The 21919-nt window shown below is 39.9% G+C and overlaps 1 protein-coding gene across 1 annotated transcript in view; it reads left to right on the top strand.

The window, feature by feature from the left end:
* Positions 1–21007, top strand: part of ATP6V0D2 (ATPase H+ transporting V0 subunit d2) — a 43921-nt gene extending 22914 nt beyond the window's left edge. Inside the window, exons 3-8 of the mRNA XM_080799936.1 lie at positions 7569–7747; positions 9133–9212; positions 10628–10705; positions 17138–17314; positions 18499–18576; positions 20510–21007. Coding sequence (XP_080656062.1) covers positions 7569–7747; positions 9133–9212; positions 10628–10705; positions 17138–17314; positions 18499–18576; positions 20510–20671 — 754 coding nt within the window. The 3' untranslated portion in view covers positions 20672–21007. The remainder of the gene's footprint in view (positions 1–7568; positions 7748–9132; positions 9213–10627; positions 10706–17137; positions 17315–18498; positions 18577–20509) is intronic.
* The last annotated feature ends 912 nt before the right edge of the window (positions 21008–21919 follow it).

The following is a 21919-nucleotide window of genomic DNA, read 5'->3' as shown; positions in this document are numbered from 1 at the left end:
GGAGCTCAGGCTAAGCTACCAGGTAGCCAGTTATCTCCCCCACTTCTGTTTACCCAGTATCAGAGTTAATGTTCTCGAATGACCATAAAGAATTTATTCATTGATTGAAAAAAAATTATCGTGTCCCTATGCTGTACAAGTATGGTTCAGGCTTCTTGGAGCCCACAAAAAATGTAACTAATAAAGACTGGTAAGAATTATCTGCAAATAACTATATTTGAAATGAATATGTAAAATGACTTACCTAAAAGCACACAGTTGAACAGTGGCAGAATTAGTATTACAGTCCAGGTCTTATTTCCTCAGATACGCAGTAAATACTTGTGAATGAATGAGCTGATGGTTCATGTTCACCATTGATACTGCCAATATATATTGAAAGTTAATATCACCCCACGATAAATATAAATACAAAAATTTGGAGAGAGGAAAAAAAGATCACTTCTAGCTGGAGATATTAAAAGCTTAATGAAAAATGTGGAATTTAATACGACCTTAAAGAATGAGAAGGATTTCAATTTCTAGCAACTGGTGGGGAAGGAAGGTTTTATGCATCTAAAGAATAATAAGAACAGAGACACTGATGTAGAAAAGGACAAGTGTGTTTGAGGAATTTTTAAATCCAAACAGATGGGTTAAACCAAGATTATAGAAAAGTACTAGAGAAAAGAGTTTTCTAAAGATTCCAGATCTACCAAGGGTTTGGGAAATGCATAGTGATCAGCATTCTCGTTCTAAAATATGCTATTATAGGCAGTGCTGACTTCTGAGCAATTTTTTAGTATTTTGTGAGAAGGAAAAAAATGAGTGTGACAGCAAAATTAATTGCTTTTAAAAATTATTTTAATTTTCACTTCTTCTATTTTAAAAAAGGGAAACTTTAGGGAAGTAAGAAATGCTACCCAGAAAAGTCAAATTTCAAGAGGGAGCACATGTTTATGGGGGATATTCTGAATCTCAACAGTCTATTTAGCAAGTCAGACGAAATAGCAGAACTGCCCCCTGTGAGGATATAGAGTTAGCATTGGATTAAATGAATCTGGAGTAGCAGAAATGTTTACCAGTGTGATCGAGGAAACTTTCATTTGCAAATACTTCCAGCATGGCCCTATTGTTCATGTCACAATAAATACTGTCAGGCCTGTTAAGCATGGATCAGCAGCACCTTTCATGAGGAATGAAATAACTTCAAGTACAGTGTATTTTGCACAGAGCCCAGTCCTTCCTATGAAGAGTTACTCTTGATTTTGCATTTCGTGTCCCTTTCCCGGTATATTGCATACGTACAAGTGTGACCTAGCAACCATATCACAGTTCTAGTCACCTAAAACAGAATCATTGTCATCAAGAATGCTGTAAAATCACGTGTTGCAGATGAAAGGATGCTGACCCAGCCTCTTGGTAGGAAGGAACCTATAGCAATCAAGTCCTGATACCAGGATGTGGCTCTTGGGATGAAGCCAGGTCAAAGTCAACAGTGGCTTTCAGATAATGAACCTGTTGTAATCACCAAGTCACCAAGTTACTTACTATCCAACTGCACCCAAATGGAAAAGATCAGATGGAGTCTTGAAGAGCCTCCTTCTAACAAAGGGATTCAGGCCTTTTAATATATAAAAGCAGTTACTATTTATGACCACAAGTTAAGGGACATTGTTTGGAGATTAATGATTACATTCCCAAAAGATAAACTGTTTGAAGTGCTGATATCTTAAAGGAAACATCATAAGGTAATGACCACACAAGGCTCATTCTAGGGTTGTGTGATGCAGAACAGGATGGGAACAGGTTTTCTGAAATCGGTATAAGTCAGATTTAATATTTAATATCCCAGCAGAAAACATAATTTATGGTCTTGTGGATGATGCAGTCTTCCACTCAGTTCCTTGTCTCTACACCACAAAAAAGTTGATAACTTCTTATCTTCTAAGAGCAATGGGTAAATTTAGAAAAGATTCTATTGGCTAGAACTAAGTGTAAAACTACGAAGATGTAGAAATCTCAGATGATAAAAGAATTTAAACATTGTACATTTTTTTATATCAAAGATTAGGTGGCTTATAATTTCCTGTTCCCCTTCCTCCAAAGTCTGGTTTATTATCTTCTAAGAGCTTATGATCACACCCTCCTTCTTTATCCAAGGCACTCTACCAGGATTTCCTATGTGTTACTAATCCAGTGCCAACCACTCAAAGTGGAACAAATATTTCCATTTTAAGCCTGGGAAAATGGAGCTCTTGTTAAACTGGTTTTTAGGTGACAGAGTTGGGATTTGAATTAGGCTTCTCTGTTTCAAAGCCTGGGCTCCTTCTACTGTGACAACTTAATGATTTATAAAATGCCACATGTATGATTTGATTTAGTGTACACAAAGACTGTATGAAGGCAGTGATATCCTACCCTTTCCCACACCTTGATGCTAAACTTCTTAAAAATGATAGTCTATACTCATCTGTTTTCTCACTTGTTTACTGAAACCACTTCCGTCTTGTTTCCTTCCTCATTGTACCCCCCAAACCACTCTGGTTGCGAGGTCCCATGGGTATATTTTTCAGCCCTTCCACAACTCGCTGTTGTATTCAGTTGTTGATGTCCTTGTCCCATGCATTCTGGGATGACACTTTCTCTTTCTGCTCCTTTTTCCATTCTGGCCCTTCCTCAGTCTTCCTTGCAAAGTCTTCTTCCTGCCCCTTAAAAATTTTGGTGTGGTCTGTTCTATTCACTTTTCTAAAATGCATACTTTTTTTTTCTTTAAAGATTCTGTTTATTTGACAGGCAGAGATCACAAGTAGGCAGAGAGGCAGGCAGGGGTTGGGGGGAAGCAGGCTCCCTGCTGAGCAGAGAGCCCTATGCGGGGCTCCATCCCAGGACCCTGAGATCATGACCTGAGCTGAAGGCAGAGGCTTTAACCCACTGAGCCGCCCAGGGGCCCCTAAAATGCATACTTTTTAAAAAATGGTATTATTCACAGCCGTAGCTGAAGAAATAATCAGAAGCCAGGTAATAAAGAGCTTTGCATACAATGATGATGAGAAATCTCTGCTTTATCGTAGAGGCAAAAGGAAGCCATTGACAGATTTTGAGGAAAAAGAGTAGTGATGCTGCTGATAGAGATAGGGATTATAGAAGAAAGAGAGACACTGGGGGCATTCAGGTTTTGAGATAATGTAACTGAGGTGTCTATAAGAAAACCAGTCAGTCAGGACCACAAGGAGGAAGTCAAAGTCTGGATCTGGGCTGGGCAGAGAGGTTTTGACTAGAGCGGAAGAATAATTTCTCTAGCTCACCAAATTATGGCTCTGCATTGTCTGACCATTCAGCTGCTGTTGTATCAGCCCAGAATTGGATAGTTAACATACAGGAAATGTATTTTAGTTAGCTTCAAGATCTTTAAATAAGTTCAGGGGCAAAAAAGAGAAAGAACAGCACTAAGATCAAAAGGAAATGTTAAAATATCACCTGCCTCGAGCTGGTTTTTTCCAAATTTGATAGGAGCCAGAGCTTTGGCTTTGGGGTGCCAGCTCTGCCTCTTTCTCACAGTGTGACCTTGGACAAGGTATTTAAAGTGGTGGTGATAGCGGTCCCTACAGCATTGAGTTGTGAGGCTTGCATGAGAACACACATGTAATGCCTGACACACAGGAAAAACCTCCAAGAGGGCTGGCATTTTAAAAATTACCATTTTTACAGCCTAAAGTTTTTGGAGTAACTGTATCACAATTTTAGGTGACTTCATGATTTTCACAGGTGCCAGTATTAGAGTTACAGAATAAAATATTTAGCAGGGGCTATAAATGAGGGTGTTTGTCTAGACCACTAGTGAGAGAAAAATTAGCCCGGCTCCTCCTGACTCTGTCACTACCTATGAGCACAATTATCTAAAACATGAGGACTTTGAACTAGTGGAACACCCCGCTGTCTTTAAACTCAAAAATTACTCAAGGAATATCAGCAGTGATTTTATTCCTAACCTCTCTGTGTGTGGCTCTGAGGGTCTACAAAGGTTATAGGCAGAAGAAAGGAATCTGTTTCTGGCCTCATCACCCCCCTGCCACCCCAGAGAGCCAACGAGAATTATATACCCAGTGCATATGTGTGATGGGGATGAGGAAGGGGACAGGACTCCCTTCTGCCTCCTGCCATGGGCTGAGTCTTGCGTTTTCACTCCATTTCCGGAACAACCCTACCAGAACTGGTGTCACTGTTCCTTCTTAGAAACAAAGCAATTTAAATAGTGAGTTGAAATAAAACAGAATCCAGGCCCTATAGTCCTTGCTGTTTGCAATATATAGAGTCTAGCCTGTTAGTAAAAAATATTTTTTGATTCTTATTTTCTTTTATTTTTTAAGTGAAGTCTACCCCCAATGTGGGCACAGATTCAAGACCCCGAGATCAGGGTCTCATGCCCTATGGACTGAGCCAGCCAGATGCCCCTGAAAAGAATGTTTAACTCAATACAGACGTGGGCACACCCACATGCACACACTGCAAAGACATAGGCATGAGTATTACATGTCGGCTAAATCTGTATAGCATAGACATTGGTTGCCCGTCAGCATGGTCTGATAGTCCTCTGCAAGTTGCGAATGTTGGCAGTTCATATGCTTTTACATTACAGAGGTGCTGTGGGGAACAATTAAATGTCTGGAGCCTGCTAAGGATTATTAAGTGCTAGCGATTCTCCTCTCAGGTAATAGCTTTTGAGCCATAAAGGGACAGTTAAATAAGCACTTCCTTTTTAATATCATTTTCAAGAGATAAAAAGGAGTCTAAAATTCTGTAATGGCTAAATTTGGTACTGCTGTATGGGAGATGAAGAAACTTTAGAGTCATGTGCCTTTTGTAAAGGGATAATTGCCTGCTTCTAAATTTCTTCAGATAGAATTTTTTATTGGAGTAAATTGTAGAAGGTCCACAATGAGGGAGACTCTCTTCCAGCTGGAAATGCAGTCTTGCACACAAGGTCTGTGACCCATGCAGCCAGACTCCAGTGACAGTACTTCTAAGGGGCTCGGCTTATTTTTACCTGGTTGTGTTTCCAGCCTGAATTGTGGCTGTGGTGTGTCCCATCACTGTCAGACCTGAAGGACCTCAGCTCCTCGGGTGACAGCCCCTTCAGTGTCTTGATCCAAAACCTCACCCTCTCGGCTCCTCCTTTCTTCACAGCACTCAAACACCTTCTCTTCTCTCCCATATTAAAAAAAAAAAAAAAAAAAAAGACCAAAGTTCAAAGCCCCTTTGCCCTTGGGTCTCCATGGAGCTATCTTTCCCTTCCTTTAAGGTCAGCTTGTAGTTTGAACTCCTTTTTTTTTTTTTTTTTTTAGACCTCTTTATTTCCTGGTCACTTTATTTATCTATTTATTTTTTAAAAGATTTTATTTATTTATTTGACAGACGGAGATCACAAGTAGACAGAGAAGCAGGCAGAGAGAGAGGAGGAAGCAGGCTCCCTGCTGAGTGGAGAGCCCGATGCAGGGCTTGATCCCTGCACCCTGGGACCGTAACCCGAGCCAAAGGCAGAGGCCTTAACCCACTGAGCCACCCAGGCACCCCTATTTCCCGGTCACTTTAAATACACAAGTCACATTTCTGCCACCATCTCCCCTTTTCCTTCCACTAATAAACTGTCCTGGAAGTGTTTTGACTGTTGTCAGATGACCCGTAAGTTGCTGCATCTTATGGACATTTCAGTGTCTACCTCAAAGCTCTGGCCACTTCTTCCTAGAACTTCTAGAATTCCACTCCCACCCCCGGGTTTTCCTCCTATTCTCTGGTCTTTCCTTCTCAGGTTCCATCAAGGTCCTCAAATTTGAGGTTCTCCAGGGTTCTCAGGGCAGGACTCTCCATGTGCACTCTAAGATGTGTTCCCAACCATCCCAAGACTTCTGCTTCCACCATTAAACTTCCTCTACTAAACCCCCCAAATGTATGGTCCTGGCTGTCTTCAGGACTCTGACTTCGGAAACCTACGTAGCATCTCCTCTTGGATATCTTGCAGGCATCTAAGCTCATTTTGTCCAAACCATCTGCTCCCACTGCAGCCTGCTCTTCCTCTAATGCTCTCATCTCAAAAATGGCTCCACGATCTGTTAAACCTAGAAACCTATGGATCATCCTTGACAGCTAAACAAACACAGCATAGTATAAGGGCTAGGAGGAAGATTCCAGAAGCAGACTGCTTGAGTTTCTCAGTTGTCTCAGTTGTTAGCTGTGTCACCATGAGTGGAATTTTTACCTCTCTGGGCCCGTCTGGTTCCTCATCTATAAAGTGGAGAGAAGAGCAGTACCTGTTATCATCATAGTGTTGTTATCCTGATTAAATAACTTTTGTGAAGCATCTCACTATCTGTTTATCTCTTCTCCTGTTTAAATCATTGTTCTGCAAGATCCTAACACCAGCTTCTGTTTAAAGGCATTCAGAATCTTCCACTGCCCTCCACCCCCAAATTCCTCATTTTGTCTGTCAAAACCCTGCATGCTCAGCCTTGGCCCCACCTCCACTGCCCAGTGCCAGGTAGAAAACTCTTCTCTTCTTTTCTCTGGGGCTTTTTGCATGCTCTTCCTTCTGCCTTGAATACTTCTCTCCCTCAATTCCCAGCCACTTTTGCCTGGACAGCTCCTACTCATTCTGCAAGTTTCAGCCTGAATGTCACTCCCTAGGAAGTCTGATCCCAGACTGCTTCTGTGCCCCGATCTGAATCTCCACACCACCCTATAATTTGTCTAGCATCCGTGCTTTGTTACAATTTACCATAATGGATTCTTTGTCCAGTTCCTCCCTCAAACTATATTCTCTGTGAAGTAAGGAACTCTTTCTTTTGCTTCTCAGCCTCACTGCTTGGAATATCCTGGGTGATGAGCACATGAGTGAACAAGCATACGCACCCAGGATATCCCAGACAGAACTTATATTGAGCAACATAATCACATAAAATATGAACCTGTGGACTTTTGGGGACCTTGGGAGAAAACAGCTAGAAAGTTCAGTACCTAGTCTTCATAGGAGGAAAAGAATATGGAATATTTTAAATTTCTAATAAATAAAATATTAATATTTTAATATTAAATCTAATAAGTATTTTATTTATTTTAAAATATTTCAAATTCTGAATCAGTTATGGGCTTTATTGTGATCTAAAAAGTAAGTTTTTAAGATAGAGTGAAATGCTCCAGATCTGTGTTTCTCAACTTCCTAAGCCCATAGTCTGTTCTGAGAAAACACACAATTTCACACTTATCCTCACCCTACCACATTTGACAATTAAATATATGGGTCGTTTTCTGCCTATTACCACCAGCCTAGGTTTTATTCAGCTTTACTTAGTTACGATAACATTGATTTTCAAACTATGATATCCCCAGAGAGTCAGATATTTTACCCCATTCACGGCTCTCAAACCCCAGAGTTTAAAATAAAAGAAGACTCATATATTTCCATAATGAAAGAGTATGTGCCTGAACTATATATATATAGGTGTATATATATATATATATATATTTTAACTTTTGGTATGCTTTATATTCTCATACAGTTGATTTCCTAATGCTCGAGCCTTCTTCTAAACCAGGTGCAGTTACATGATAGACAATGTGATCCTACTGATGAATGGTGCATTGCAAAAAAAATCTGTGAAGGAAATTCTGGTCAAGTGCCACCCTTTGGGCCGTTTCACAGAAATGGAAGCAGTCAACATTGCAGAGACACCTTCTGATCTCTTTAATGCTGTTCTGGTGGAAACACCATTAGGTATGAACATGTAAGCAATTATATCGCTCCCTATGCATGTTTTCATAGTCATCAAAAAATGTACATTCAATTCCTTTTCTCCATGAGTCCAATGTCATACTGTACAGATTCCTAGGCATGGAAGGGACGTTAAGAAATAATTTAGTCCAGCTCCCTCATTGACAACAAATGAAAGTAACCTTCCCAGAATTGCATAAGCTAAGTAGGAGTTGGGGCTCACCTCCCAACCTCCAAACCTTTGTATGTTGTGCCAGATCATAGTAAATAAATGATAGAACTTGTAATTTTTCAAGAAAATTAATTTTCTAATTCGGGTTTATATGATTAATTCCTTATCCTTTGGTTTTAAACTTCTGTCTAAATAAGGCTATATCATGACAGCGTTTTGTTTTAGGAAGTTGAGGAATGCCATTTTTCTGAGATGCTTGGGGCGCCTGTCAAATAACCTGAAGCAATGATGAAATAAATGCTAATTTCATTATAATTTAACATTGATAATATTTCTAGAATTCAAAATGCTAACAGGATCATTTTATATACGTTATTGTCAGGAAAACTGGAGGGTAGCAATTCACTGTTGACCATGTGTCAAAATTTTTGCTGTTGAACACAGAAATTTTTTTTTAAAGATTTTTATTTATGTATTTGACAGAGAGAGATCACAAGTAGGCAGAGAGGCAGGCAAAGAGAGAGAGAGGGAAGCAGGCTCCCCACTGAGCAGAGAGCCCGATGCGGGGCTTGATCCCAGGACCCTGGGATCATGACCTGAGCCGAAGGCAGAGGCTTTAACCCACTGAGCCACTCAGGCACTCCGAAAATAGAAATTTTAAAAAGAAAAAAAAATGGCCATCGTTAAATGTGTGATGCTAAAGGAGTGTGGTGGAAGGAGGGTAAGTCTATAATCATGGATATTTGTGGTCCCAACCTGGTGAGGTAGAGCAGTACAGTTCCCCCACAGTTTCCTCATTTTAAAAATATTAGTATCTTAGTATAAAAGAGCTTTGAAAACTAAATACGACATAGTTTTAGTACAACTCAATGCTTAGCACATAGTAAGGCTGCAAATGATAAATGCTGCTATGAGATGAGGGGTGGGGAGGGGGCTTCAAAAAGTAAGCCATAAAGTGAATAGTTCCAAGGTGTCATCAGGATCAAATAAGGTGAAATAGATGCAGTGTTCAGTGACCAGTTGGCACACAGTAAATACTCAGTAAGTAATGACTCTTACTGTTGTCGTTACTGGTAGCTGGATCCAGTCTGTGGCTTGCCACTGCACAGTGTTCTGGTCAGGAGTGAGCTCAGGGTGAGATGTTCAGGAAATCTTTTCTACAGTTAATAATCATGCTTTGAATTAATTTATTTTGTGCGGTAATTTCTGCTTTCAGCTCCATTCTTTCAAGACTGTATGTCTGAAAATACCCTTGATGAACTGAATATTGAATTACTGCGCAACAAACTGTACAAAGTAAGTGTCTCCCAAAATACTGTGTTTTTCTTTATGACATAATACATCTTAACCAGAGTTCTTCATTAAAAGTTACTTTGCCAATGAGCAAACTTCTGCAATTATGAAGCTTTGCGGGCTTAGGATACAGCTTTTACAATCCTGGTCTTTTAGTTCAGTACATAAATGTCAGCTTACCCTGAAACAGCAAGATTTTTGAGAGGAAGTATGCACCCCATTCTTCTCTTCATTCCTAGCTCCTTGCCTGGTGTGCCTGGGACATAAAAGGTAGCAGTTGGATCGATGGATGTGGGTGGGTGGACCGATGGGGAAGGTGAACCATATCCATTTTTTAAAAACCCGCATACAGGGGTGCCTGTCTGGTTCATTTGGTGGAGCCTGCAACTCTTGATCTCAGGGTTGTAGGTTTGAGACTCGTGCTGGGTGTAGAGATTACTTAAAAATAAAAAATTTTGAAAAATAAAATACAGAACAATGAGCATACCTAGTGATCCTTGTGTCACACAGTATCCATCTCTGTCCTCCTTGAATTTCACCTTGCCAACCTGGCCAGCTCTCTATCTGAACTATGTTGCTACCATAGTAGCTCTATGTCCTTTGGGCTGAGCAAAATCTGGCTATTTTCACTCATACAACCATAGCATCTTTGGACAATCTCACAGAGTAACTAAAAGAATGCTGTCATGCCATTTATATAACTGGTCATGCTAAAACATGTGGTCCTTTCAAAAGCACTGTGTTGCAGGTAATTTTCCTTTTTGTGAAGAAATGTATGGACTTAAAGAAGGCATCCTTGAGATACAGCTAACAGAAAGCACTGTTCTAAGCAGATTATAGGCATTAACTCACCTAATCTAGCCAGCAAAACTCTCTGCTATCCCCATTCCTCAGATGAGAAAACAGAGACATGGAGAGGTAAGATTTACTTGGCAGAAGTGAGTTAGCTAGTAAGTAATTGAGTTGGGATGCAAACAGTCTAACTGTTTAGCCCAGACTCTGCCTTCCCAAGGTGTCCTCCATGTTCAAAGCCATCCCAAACATGTCTCCTGAGCACCGAGAGAGATTAAATGTCAGCAGAAGACCAAATCTAGAACTCCTTGGTGAGTTCGTAAAAGAGCTTGGCACTCTTATTAGAGTACCAAAAGTTAACCATGTGAAATAAAACCAAGAACCATGCAAAAAAAGTGCGTATTAAGGAATCATAAGGTACGATAAATACAATTTTGTTCTTTTTTAAAGCTGTGCAGCATGCTTCAATGTGAAAGTTTGTATCAAATTTTTAATAAAATATCGCCCTATGGGACAAGTAATTCAACCTCCATTAAAGTACTTAATAAGCCATGAAAAGCTGATCTACAAATTTCCAAAGGAAAATATCTTCATTTTATTGTTTTATGATCTTTCTTCTTTTTAAGTCTTACCTCGAGGCATTCTATAAATTCTGTAAGAATCATGGTGATGTCACAGCAGAAATCATGTGTCCCATTCTTGAGGTAAGAAAGTCCTTGAATTTCTTTATGCCAAATAATGTGCTTACATATTTTTCATTTACATAATTGTACTTATATTTCTTTATGTTAGAAGCTCCTTTATCTGCGGGTTCCTGTGTGGCTGTCAGTTAAGCGTCTGCCTTTGGCTCAGGTCATGATCCTGGGTCCTGGGGTCAAGCCCCACGTTGGGCTCCCTACTCAGCAGGGATCCGAATTCTCCCTCTCCTTCCACCCCCCTGCTCATGCCTGCTCTCTCTCATGCTCTCTGTCTCTCTCTCAAATCATAAATAATTTTTTTTAAAAAGCTCCTTTATCTAAAAATAAAATAGGGGCGCCTGGGTGGCTCAGTGGGTTAAGCCTCTGCCTTCGGCTCAGGTCATGATCTCAGGGTTCTGGGATCAAGCCCCGCATCGGGCTCTCTGCTCAGCAGGGAGCCTGCTTCCCCCTCTCTCTCTGCCTGCCTCTCTGCCTACTTGTGATCTCTGTCTGTCAAATAAATAAATAAAATCTTTTAAAAATAAATAAATAAAAATAAAATAACATATTTTATCATATATATCATTTGATGCCCTCAGTTAAGAGTGGCATTTTCCAATTTTTCTACATAGAAATTCTAATTTTGGAATTAGAAAAGAATAATGCTTATAGAAGTTTGGTCATGATTCATTTTGATGTAATACAAACAAAGTAGATTATAATTGGTTAAAATTTTGGTGTACTATGAGCAATTGGTAGACCATGAGTACTCGTAATAATAACCCAACTTCCCTCCAACATTGGGCAAGCTGGGAATTCTCACAATGTGGAACCAAAGTCCAATGTAGGCCTTGTTCCTTATATAAATCCTAAAATAAACGAGGCTCAAACAGTCCTCAAGCGTTCTGCTCTGGGTAGGGAGACTCTTTGGGTTAGGTGATTCACAGACGGCATGCTCACTAAGTTAGGTGTCAGATGCCACCGCTGCTTTCTAACCTGCCTCTCTAACTGATGCTATAATCTTTTAAATTCTTCTTTATCATCACAGATTTCATCTGTGCTCAGAGATCATCTTGCTTGCATGTGTGGATCTCAGAGATTCAGGCCAGAGACCCGAAGGATCTGGGGATATCCTGGGCATAATTTGTATCGTTTTTCCTATAAATCTCTTCTGCTGGCTTCACTTGGATAAGGGGCAGCCGAGAGGCAGACACCATTGTAGACTTTAAAAAAGCCCTTTGCTTTGCCCTGTGAAACTAAGTTTTGTCTAAAGAATGTCTTTAATCATTAGATTACCTGTCACAGTGACTTCATTGGTAGGTAGATTAAATAGTTCAATGACTTCTGATTTCAAGAAAAAGCCTGATAAGAACTGTCCTTTAGGCAAAAAAGGGAAAAAAACAAAAAACCTGAATAACTTCATCTGCATATATTTTAAATTAATGTTCTAAAACTGCATATGATAAAATTAGCTCCCTTCCAAACATCTAATCATTAAAATTTTACAGTTAAAGATACTTTGCTATCCCCTGTTGAAACTCTTCAAGCAAAAGCAGTCCTTGAAGTAATAATTTATCACTGGAAAACTCCAAGAAATCTTTTTTGCCTTTATCTATATTACACAGGAAGTGGGCATGGATAAATAAATAACATTTTTTTATGGTATACTAAATGTCGGAAAGTGAGCTAGTCTCTTTCAGACATTCTGATCACATAACATAAGTGACCTGCTGGCCCTATGAAGCACTCTCCTTGTCATCAATTTTTAACTGCTAGCTACCCTATAAGAAGCCACATTATCTATGGCTTGAAAATGTAATGTCTAATGACATAATTCCTGTGGTTTAGAAATGGCTTGTGTGCTTTATACGTACAAAATATGTGAAATAAGAGCTATGGCAAAACTCATAACCTTACAGAAGATGTAAAATGACACTATTAATAGTTAACATTTATTATGTGCCAGATAATATCCTAGGTGCTTTATATACTTGAATTCACTTGGACTTCAAAGGAGCACAATGAGAGCACCTGGATGCCTCCACTGGTTAAGCATCTGCCTTCGACTTAGGTCATGATCCCAGGTCCCGGGATCAAGTCCCACATCAGGCTCCCTGTTCAACAGGGAGACTGATTCTCCCTCTCCTTCTGACCCTCCCCCCATTCGTGCACCCTCTCTCTCTCGAATGAATAAATTTAAAAAACTAAAAAAAAAAAAAAAAAAAAACAGCACAATGAAAATCCAAAAAACAACACAACAACGTGGGAGTTTAGTATCTATTTCTCAGAACTGGCAACTGAAGTGCAAAGAAGTCTAGTAACTTGCCAGAGGACACATAGCTGATAAGTGGTAACGTCAGAATTTGAACCCAGGTAGCCTAGCTCCGGATCCTCTGTGTCTGTCCACTATATTACCTCTACATTAACTTCACCATTCACAATTCTTGGATAAAAGTAAGTGCTAATTCGAGGCACCCAGGTGACTCAGTTAAGCATCTGCCTTCCCCTGGGGTCATGATCCCAGGATCCTGGAATCCAGCCCTGCATTGGGCTCCCTGCTCAATGGGAAGCCTGCTTCTCCCTTTCCTTCTGCTATGCCCCCTGCTTGTGCTCCCTCTCTCTCTCTCTCTCTCAAATAAATAAAATCTTTTTTTTTTAAAGTGCTAATTCATGAGCAAGATCATATTGCATGTGCTATAAAAATCAGAACTAGGTAAGAATTATGTCTCTGTAATCCTCAGGAATGTAAAAAGGACAGCACAGTATTAGAAGAATCCTTATCACTGTAAGGGTTTGATCAAACTATATACCCAGTGTTCCCATTATCCCTTTCCTATGCCCATGATACTACCACATTAGATTAGGTTTTCTTCAAGCTGAGTTAAAAATAAAAGTACATTAAACTCTCTTTATGTAAAAGCACATTTAACTATCTTTATGTAAAAACATTATTACACATAGCATGCAGTTATGATGTTTCTAATGATATGATCAGAAGAGATCTGTCAGATTTATATAAGTTGATGTATTTTAAAAAATAAATAAATAAATTGACGTATTTACATAAATATATCAGATCATGTAATTAGCCCCCATTTTACTTGTGCACCAGTAGCACACTTCCAGTTACAGAGTTCTTCCATGTCTGTCCCTTATTTAATCTCAGTTGACAGGAGACTTCAGAAAACTCAGTATGGTAAAAGAGAGCACTGTTAACCTGGTCTTGCATGCAAAAATTTGACCTAATTACAAGATTGTGACTTCACATGGAAAAAAAAAAAAGAAATTGACTTATGTTCAAGACAAGTGTACTGCAGTGTTAAGTTTGCCTTTGTGCCTTTTATTATTTGTCTTTGCCCTTCTGACAACCTGTATGTTTAACCAAACAGTGAAAAACAAGCTTAGAATAAGTGTGTTTCATCTTCCCGAGCTAGTGAGGCTGGGTTCGATTCCCGTTCACTTCACTCTCTTCTACGGCCATCAACCCCTCTACCCACTGCCCCCTGAGGTATTCCTGCCCTCCAATAATGAACCAGCAAGAATGTGTCCTGATCAGCCCAACTCGATCATGTGCAACTGATAATGATTTTGAATACATCAACAGCATACTTTTGCAACAATAACAAAAAATAAGTTATGGTTTTAAAATGAATGAGTGTGAGGAAGAGTGAAAGGACATAGGACATCTGGCATCATCTGTGCCACACAGGAAGCCAGCCCTCCATAAATGACAGAGAGGGCTTAAGTGAAATCGAATACCACCCATTTACTCTCGTCCATAATCAGATGTTGTGTCAAACTGTCTGCTTAGGGATGGTCAAACACAAGATAGCACTTTTGCAATTTCAAGATTATAGCTCCTTTCACTAAGAATACACACACACACACACACACACGCACGCACAGAACCTCCAGACTAGAAAAAATTACTAAGGTAGATATACCAGGCAGTTATGGTAAAAGGGAAATTAAAGGATAATAGGAATTCAAAGGAAATCATATCAAATTGGGGAGGAAATAAAAAGGCTTCTTGTTAAAAAAAAAAAATGGCATTTTATGGGACCCTCCAGTGCCTGTAAGGTTTCAACATGGAGGTTTCTGGAAGGAAGGACACACACTATAGGCAAAGAGAAAGAAGTATTTGCAAGAAAATGAAGTTGGCAAGTTCAGAGAACCTATTGTATCAATCAAAGTCCTCTCTTGGCATGGCCTGTGAAGCCTTTTCTCTTCCCAACTACCTGTCCAGGTACCCGGTGCAGCCTACTTCTTCACCTGCTTTCCCAGTGCTTGACCCAAGACCATGCCTCCACGCGGCATCCTTTAACTTCATGTGCCTTCCTCCTCTAGAGCAGCCTATGCTGCTCGGCACGTCTGCAATGCTGCCTAGTCCACCCTGCTGCTCTCCCGAAAACCCTAACATCTTCTACAGCAGTGCATGTCAATGATTGCTCAATAAAACTGGGGGGAAAAGTGGAAAAAAAAAAAAAAAAAACTCCAACGTCTTAGAACTAGAAAGCACATTAAAGGGCATGTGGGACAATTAACTCTATTGTTAGTCCTTCTGCTCTAATTTTTATTTCAAGGTTTCCGATTGCCTTGAAATCTCCCTCTTGCATTTCTTCTGTCCCTGGAAGGCCTAAAATTCCTGACAGTTACATTCAGTGTCCAGGGGCGGCTGCCTTTGCTTCCAAATGAGGTCACTGCCTGCTTGTGGGTCACCCATACTTGCCATGAGGTCAGTCAAAAGGATCAGAAGGAATCAACTCTCACCCTCCTGATAGGAAACACCTATTGTAACCAGAGAGTTCCAGTAAAATCTGTTGCAAGTCTGGATTTGTTAATTCGTCAAAAGTAAGCTGATCAAAGTAGAGCAATTTATTTCAGCTATTGTTTGCGTACAAATAACCTTGGAATCCTGTTAAAATGCAAGCCCTGGTTTAGTAGGGCTGGACAATGGCCTGAGACTCTGCATTTCTTTTTCTCATGACCTGAGCCGAAAACAAGACTGGGACGCCTAACCGACAAAGCCACCCCAAGACTGCATGTCTAACAAGCTTCTAGATGACATCAAAGATACCCATCCAAGAAACACACCTTGAGTAGCAACATTATAGAGAATATTGGAGAATTTTGAAAGTAGTAGAATCACAGATCACTGTATTGGATTCAGTAAATAGTTGTGGTCTTTGTACATTTCAAGCACTGGATATGAAAAAATAAACAATAAACAAGAGTGACATGATTTCCCTCAAAGATTTTACAGTGTAGTAAGGAGAAAAATAATTTCCAGATTTTAAAATACTGTAAGTGCAGGGTGTTTCAGGTAGATGGAGAATTTCTCAGCTCAAGGACACTATGAGAAACTCCCATGAGAGGATCCCATGAAGGACAGACTAAGAAGGTATGGTCAGAGGAGGTAGGAAGAGAACCAAGAGAAGAAACATGGAGTTGAAAGGAATAGTAAGAAATTTCAAGAAAAACTGAGTGGTTAGAGGAAATCAGCCTGACATGGAGCTGGTTGCTCAGGTGCCCGGTGGTGCTCAGCACAAAGACAGGACCTGAGTATATGTGACCCACATGGGAGAGCATGAGGTCCAGCCCTGTCACCTTACAAGTGAAGAGATAGGCCTGAGAGGAAGGTACCTTGTCCTGGGCCAAATGATCCTGAGCTACACAGTTAGACTGATTGATATCCAACCTAGGACTTTCAAGAAGAAAACCAAAACCACCAAAGTACAAACAAGTGGTAAGTAGCATAAAGCTTCATTAGGTTAAAAAAAAAAAAAAATCCTAACATCAGGAGCCAGAAAGAGATGTTAACATTAACAACACGCACTCTTTGTTCCAGACACCCTGCCAGGTACTTCCACTTATCTTGTCCTATCCCTGGACAGACCCCAGCAAGTAGGTACTATTCCCATTTTTATGGAAGAGACATTTGAGATTCTAGTGACCTATGTGACAGAGACCCATGAGTAACTAATTGCAGAGTGCCTGGGAGGTAAAGTTCAGTGGGGTTTCAAGAGTCATGGACCATTAACATTGTGTGATCCTTCTCTGGCAAGCAAAATTACTCCATTAAGGGTTGGGGCACCTGGGCGGCTCAGTCGGTTCAGCAGCTGCCTTCCGCTCAGTTCACGATCCCAGGCTCCTGGGATCCAGCCTCTCCTTGGGCTCCTTGCTCAGCAGGGGATTCTGCTTCTCTTTCTCCCTCTGCCACTCCCCCTGCTTATGCTGGCGCTCTCTCTCTCTCTCTCTCTCTGTCAAAATAAAGAAATAAAATCTTTAAAAAAAAAAAAAGGCTAAGGGAACATTAATAACACATGTTTGTATTATAATTAGACAAAAATCTGGAAAGAAAAGCAAATCACTGTGGAAATGAATTTGTCTACTTAGGGTTCTGTTTATAGCATTTCGTACATGGTTAGATTTCACTGATTTTATGTCTTGCAAATTCAGTTTGAGGCTGACAGGCGTGCTTTTATCATCACTCTTAACTCCTTTGGCACTGAACTGAGCAAAGACGACCGGGAGACCCTCTACCCGACCTGTGGCAAGCTCTATCCTGAAGGGTTGCGCCTTTTGGCTCAAGCAGAAGACTTTGATCAGATGAGGAGAGTAGCAGAGCATTATGGGGTACGTAACTACACCAGGCACCCTGAATGTCTCACATTTCATCACCTGTACTTTAGAAGTTCACACATTAAATTTACATGTCTTCTCTAAAGCAGTTATGTTCTTAAGGTAGAAAGCAGTGTCATTCTAGAACTTCTCCCAAAGAAGTACTTCAAATTTCCAAGCCATGTGGGTTTTTCTCTTTCTTTCTTTCTTTCTTTTTTTTTTTTTCTTTTTGAGGTTCCTGCCAAGCAAGTACTTGTTTAAATCTCCAAGGAGCAGTCATTTGAGCAGGTCTTTTGAAGTGCTTCATAGAGCAAGTTCCCCAAGGGACTGGTGCAGTGTTCTGGATATGCGAGCTCATGTCAAAGTTACAAAAAAGAGCCTGACCCAGCAGTCCTTAACCCATTGGGTAGACACACTCCGGTACAGGATGTCTACTTGAAATGCAAGGGAGAATATGGACATATTGGTTTCTACCATTCCCTTTAATCAGGGCCAGAAATAGGGGATGAAAGGAGGGCTGCTATGTTGTTCCCCTACTCCACATCCAAATGCTCTCTTAAGAGCCTGTGGCTTCTCAGCTCATCCCCTAATATCATTCCTTCTGACTTACGGTGACGTGATGCCCTCCAGGTAACTTTTCCAGAACTGGGATGACACTCTTATCTTTTCTTACGGGTTTCTGAAGCCTTCTGGGAAAGAGAAGTCAGCAAGCTGCATAAATCTTTGTAGTAGCTTATGTCATCACAAGAGACTTTTTAGCATAATATTAAATTTCAAGCTTCTCCCCAGTTTCCACCCCTTCCACACTTGAAGTTCCATGTGAATTTTATCAGCTGTCATTTCAAAGACCCCATGAACCCATGCTGGTTAAACCACAAGCATTCATTTATCCTCTATAATGTGCCCAGCCAGCCCTAAGAACCCAATGCAGAAATTAGCTCATCTAGTATATCCAGAGTAGACTTGCTCTTGCCTCTTGCCCTGTAGGCCTGAAGAAGCCAGTCGGCTAGATATCCATCCATACTCTTTTATCTGGGTTTTTTGATATTGTTTTCGGGAGGCCAAAGATCTCACAAAAAACCATTCAGTCCTTCTGGGTAGATTCGAAGAGAGACATCATTTCTATATTGCTAGGAAAATAGCTTCACACATATTTATAAGAAATGAGAATCTGTTTAAAAATAGACTCTGTTTTTTAGGTATACAAGCCTTTGTTTGAGGCTGTGGGTGATGGCAGTGGAGGAAAGACATTGGAAGATGTGTTTTATGAGCGAGAGGTATGGTATAAATGGAAATGCTATTAGCTTATGTGTGCTTTTACTCTCAGTTTTAGATGTTTCTTACTTTGGGTTTTCTTTTGGGGGGCTTCTTTTTTCAGTTGATCCATTAAGCTGATTAAGTACATTCACAATTTGACAGCCAAATGGGTATTAGTGTCTCTCTGCCTTGGAGGCCCAGTGATTCACATATGATGGCTTCCCGTTGACTTGCTCTAGCCAAAAACACAGTGTGTCCTATCCAGAACACATAGCGAAGCCCTGGAAAGAATGCAGCCATTCCATAATTAACTAGAGAATCAGAAGTAGGACATTCTCATGATCATATATTGATTATCCTCATGGTGTACACTCCGTTATGTGCATCTCACTCTAATCCATCCCTTAAGAAGGATTTGTCTACGGTTATAATACAATTCAGGAACACAGTTACAACGCTTAGGAATTATTTGTATGGAACTCTATCTGGAGAGTCTAGACTACTCTCTTTCCCTGAAAAACAGAAGAGTATTTAATCCATTTATAGTCAATTCCTGGGCTATTAACTATTCAACAAAGGGCTTTTTTTTTGAGGGAGATGGAGATACCAGATAAGGTCTCTAAAATCTGGAGAATTTTTCTGGTGTGTTTTATTTGTTTCTCTAAAACCACTGGCCCTTCCCCTTCAGTTGATTGACAGAAAACCCTGAAATTTTATCCAAATTTAGTAGGACTGGCTCCAGAAAGCAGTTCAGGCCTCTTCCTCTAAGTCCTACTCCAGACATTTTCAAACAACTCTCTAGTGCCTATCATACAAAGAAGTAAAAACAATGCAATTTATCCCCTATATTAGGGAGGTTTTTAAAATTTCACACTGTTGCACAACTGCTTCAAAGGAGGCTGTTAAGAAAGTGGCCCTTCACAGGAAAAATAAGTGTCTGTTGCTGAAAGCAAGGACTTCCACTTCCTGAATACTTAGCTTGACGCTTTCAGAACTGCGTGAGGGACGCAGTACCTCTCAGCCTTTTTTCAAAATGGAATGGAATAAAAGAATTGTTCCGTTTCAGACTTTACATCAGTTACACAAATTTTTAAGTTGTCTTCTACTGATCTACCTTCTGCAGAGAAACAACAACAACAAAAACAACAATTTAACCGAATGTCAAATTGCTGCCAAGCATCCTAAGAAAGCTCATTATGTCACTCATTCCAAATTCCTGGGGCCTGTGACATTGCCCTGGAGGAGAGTTAGACAGCCTACAAACCTTTTTAACATTTTCAAAGTTGTGGCCTAGGAAAAATAGTTTACCTAAATGAGGCAAGCCCACTAGCTAGAAGCCAACCATATTTTTGCTACGAAGTTCCACACATACATACACAAACACTAAGATTTTCCCAGGAATCTTTGTGCTAGCAGTGCTGTGAAGATTTGGAGTTTGTCTAGTGATTCTATAAACCTACTTTATTTTACTTACTTTTTATAAACTTACTTTTTAAACTACTATTGTCTATCTTTATCTGTAGAGTGACACTAAAGTTCTCTTTAGAACTTGATGAATTGCTACCATTTTCCTGTATTTGGTCCAATTTGGACATTGCCTATTTATTTATTTATTTATTAAATCTTTTTTTTTTTTTTTAAGATTTTACTTTTTTATTTGACAGAGAGAGAAAGATCACAAGTAAGCAGAGCAGCAGGCAGAGAGAGAGGGGGAAGCAGGCTCCCCGCTGAGCAGAGAGCCCGATGCGGGGCTCGATCCCAGGACCCTGGGATCATGACCTGAGCCAAAGGCAGAGGCTTAACCCACTGAGCCACCCCAGCACCCCTGGACGTTGCCTATTTAAATACAAATAAGCACTATACAAATACAAGCCAGCTTGTAGTTTAATATTATTCCGTAAATGTTGTACACTCCCGATAAGTGATGGTCTTCATTGTTTTTTCCTTCCTCAGGTACAAATGAACGTGCTGGCATTCAACAGGCAGTTCCACTATGGCGTGTTTTACGCATACACAAAGCTGAAGGAACAAGAAATGAGAAATATTGTGTGGATAGCAGAATGCATTTCACAAAGACATCGAACTAAAATTAACAGTTACATTCCAATTTTATAAGCCAGAGTGGGGCTTCCAGTGCAGAACGTCTTAATTATTAAGAAGAGGTTCCAAGGAAATTAAAAATTGTGTTCTATTCTCCGGGTTACACAAAAATAATTCACACTGCAGCTTCATGAGTTGCAGACCCACTAGGAACATAGTAAACCAACAGAAACAAAGTGATTCTTTATTTTTTTTTTTCCAGCAGCCTTAAATTTTTTTCCACATTTATGTCTCACTCTTTACCAGACCTTAGACATTAATTCTAATTAACCCTATGGTACTTTTCCTATTTTTGTTTGGTTGTATTAACAATCAGATCTAATTAAAGTGTTTTACTCTTGCTTTCCCTTGCTTCTGTGCCGGCCCAAATTACTATCTGCTTTACTTTTCCTTCACTTAGGTCCACAAAAATCCAGGGTTGTGTGAGGCCAGTATCGACCATATGTGCTGAAAATATTGTATTTCTTTTCTTTTTAAGATTTTATTTTCTTTTACTTTATTTTATTTGAGAAAGAGAGAGAGAGTGCATGTACACTCAAGTGGAGGGGGTGCAGAGGGAGAGAATCCTAAAGCAGACTCCCCGGTGCACATGGAGCCCAACGCAGGGCTCAGTCCTATGACACATGAGATCATGACCTGAGCTGAAACCAAGAGGTGGATGCTCAAGTGACTGAGCCACCCAGGCACCCCAAAATTTTAAGATATTTAAAGTGTCAATGTGATATTTAAAAATCAATGTGATGATTTTATATATATGTATATATATATGTGCGTGTGTGTGTATATATATATGTAAATATATATATATATATATATATATGAAAAGACTCCCCCCATCAAGTAAGTTTTACATCCATATCCTTCACTTCACAGAGTTGCCTCCCCAGCTGCACCCCCCATGAGGACATTTAAATTCCACTCTCCTGGCAAATTTCAGTTATACAGTAGTGTTATCAAATATAGTCACCATGTTCTACAGTTAGATCCTCAAACCTTATTCATCTTATAACTGAAAGTTTGTCCTCTTCTCTAATCCCTCCATATCTCCCCATCCCCCAGCCTCTGGCAACCACTTTTCTACTCGATATTTCTAGGAGTTAAACTTTTTGCCTTTTTTTTTAGATTCCACATAGAAGTGAAAATTAAAAGGAAATGTATAGTTAAGATTTTAATAATCTTTATGATTAGACTTTTTAATTCAGTCATATTTTTCTTAAGATTTATGGAGGCATGGAAGAGTAGGTGATGGTGATTCTCAGCTCT

Source organism: Martes martes (assembly GCF_963455335.1).
Source record: "Martes martes genome assembly, chromosome: 4".
In the NCBI taxonomy this organism is placed as follows: Eukaryota; Metazoa; Chordata; class Mammalia; order Carnivora; family Mustelidae; genus Martes; species Martes martes.
Note: the sequence above shows the minus strand (reverse complement) of the source record. Positions and strands in the feature narration are given on the sequence as shown.